The sequence below is a fragment of the Coenobita brevimanus genome, chromosome 42 (assembly GCF_032717465.1).
Source record: "Coenobita brevimanus isolate Jiangsu-jjx chromosome 42, ASM3271746v2, whole genome shotgun sequence".
Taxonomy (NCBI): Eukaryota; Metazoa; Arthropoda; class Malacostraca; order Decapoda; family Coenobitidae; genus Coenobita; species Coenobita brevimanus.
The window spans coordinates 655,001-657,500 of NC_136995.1; the positions used below are offsets into that span (position 1 = coordinate 655,001).

The following is a 2,500-nucleotide window of genomic DNA, read 5'->3' on the forward strand; positions in this document are numbered from 1 at the left end:
TGAATAGCCAGGCAGGGAAGGAGAATCAGTCACTTGAAGGGCTGTGTTTGGGAATGCACGGATCAAATATTTCCAGTAAGGCGGATGGTCGTGGCAGCATGTGAGAGAGACTGTAAAATAGTGATGACATTAAGCTATTATTATTATTATTATTATTATTATTATTACTACTACTACTACTACTACTACTACTACTACTACTACTACTATCATTATTATTTTATTATTATTTGATGATGATGATGATGATGAAGCAGATTAAGTAGACGAAGATCATGATGATGATGATGTAGGAAAAATAAATCGCTAAGGCAGAGGTGCTAGGAATTTTCGTGCCAATTAGGAAACAAGCCTAAATATATGTTTTATTTTAACTTATTTATTTATTTATTTAGGTGGAGGTGAGAGGCTGGGGGAGATGGTGCAGGGAAAATAAATCGCTTAGGCGGAGATGCTAGGAAACCCCCTTATTAATATTTTTTATTTTTTTCCGTAGGTGGAGCTGAGAGGCTGGGTGAGATGGTGGATCGCGTGGAGCTGGCATCCACCCTGGGTATCCTTCACGGCACCAGGGAGTATACAGACCAACCCAGACCCTTCTATGCTTTCAGGTAGACTTGCAGAATCCTTAACATCTCTCGTATAGCGATTTAGTTTATTTCTACGGACCAACCCAGACCCTTCTATGCTTTCAGGTAGACTTGCAGAATCCTTAACACCTTTCCTATAGCGATTTAGTTTATTTCTACGGACCAACCCAGACCCTTCTATGCATTCAGGTATACTTGCAGAATCCCTAACACCTTTCCAATAGCGATTTAGTTTATTTCTACGGACCAACTCAGACCATTCTTTGCATTTAGGCATAGGTGTGGTCTTCCTTCGGCCCTCCTGCCTTGCTATCCTTGTCTTGAACGCCTACAATAGTAAAGTCTGGACATTCCGTAACACCTTCTCCTTAACGATTTATTTGGCAGGGTATACTTTTCTTTCTTTACTGATGCAAATTATGCCGATTTTAACACTGTGGTCTTCCCTAACACCACTTCCATAGCGATTTATTTTGCATGTTGTATTTCTCTATCTTTTTTTTCTTATCCAAACTATGTCGATATTGGGACGATTTAAAAAAAAAATAGAAGAGAAATTTGAAGTGTAATAGGCAAAATAAATCGCTAAAGAGGGGGTGTTAAGGAGCCCTATTATTTCCAGGGGTATACCGTATGCCGAGCCTCCAGTGGGCGCGTTGAGGTGGTCTGACCCTGTGGTGGGGGGAGGGGGGCGTGAGGGCGTGGGTGGGGGGTGGCGGGGCGGGGTGCTGGACGCCACACAGCACCGCCCATCCTGCCCACTCTATGACCACCGCACACACACCGTGGTTGGCAGTGAAGATTGCCTCTACCTCAACGTATATACGCCCTTGTTGCCCTGTGAGTTGGTAGTACAATGTAGCACTACGTAGCACTGCATAACACAGCGCAACACAGCATTACATAACAGCACAGCACTGCACTACATTACACACCGTTACTGCCCTGCGAGTTGGTAGTACAATTTAGCAATACGTAACACCACATAACACAGTATAGCACAGCATTACATTAGATAGCACAGCACACCAGGGCAGTACATTACAGAGCACAGCACAACACAACACAGCACAGTATTGCTTAACATATCACAGCACAGCACAGCATAGAGCAGCACAGTATAACACGACACTACATAACACAACACAGCATAGAAGAACACAACCTAGAACAATTTAACACAGAACATTGTAACATAACACATCACAGCATAACAGCATAACACAGCATAACACATCACAACACATAAGGCTTTTTAAACTCTCCTTCCCTGTACACAGCTGACTATTACGTGTGTTCATATTATGGTGTTATGATATATATTGTGCCATTTTATACTTTATTGTGCTATGGTGTTAAATATTGTGTTATATTTTTTTATGTAAGGAAGAAGGAACCAAAGGCCAGTACTCCCAAATTTTTCCCTTCAAGAAAACACAAAAACAAGATAACAGAGCCAGATTCAAGATGCATTCATTTTCGAGATGCCTGGACACACTGCGCTGGAAAGGCTGGAGGTCATAGGCAGTGGGAAATCCAGACAGAGGGAGACAGTTCCAGAGTTGACCTGTTGCATACATGAAGGGCTAGGAGTAACGGTTAACTCTTGCATTAGGGAGTTGGACAGAAAAGGGATGAGAGTTTGTTGCTAGACGGGTGCTACGTGCCCGCCGTAGTGACGTGTTATGCTATGTTCTATCGTGTTATCTGCTGTGTTATGCTGTGTTATGGTGTTATACGTTCTCCCACAGCCCAGAGCCCTGCGAAGCTGCCTGTTCTAGTGTTCTTCCACGGTGTTATGTTCTTAGAGGGATCCGCCAACATCTTAGGTCCACACTTTCTCCTGAGACACGATATATTGCTAGTGACGGCAAACTACAGGATTGGAGCCCTGGGTGAGAGAGAGAGAG

The 2,500-nt window shown here is 43.2% G+C and overlaps 1 protein-coding gene across 1 annotated transcript in view; it reads left to right on the forward strand.

The window, feature by feature from the left end:
- LOC145397649 (carboxylic ester hydrolase-like) overlaps positions 1–2,500 on the forward strand; it is a 13,678-nt gene that overhangs the window by 228 nt on the left and 10,950 nt on the right. The window contains exons 2-4 of the mRNA XM_080270689.1: positions 497–611; positions 1,213–1,430; positions 2,342–2,485. Of these exons, the coding sequence (XP_080126815.1) occupies positions 497–611; positions 1,213–1,430; positions 2,342–2,485 (477 nt within the window). The remainder of the gene's footprint in view (positions 1–496; positions 612–1,212; positions 1,431–2,341; positions 2,486–2,500) is intronic.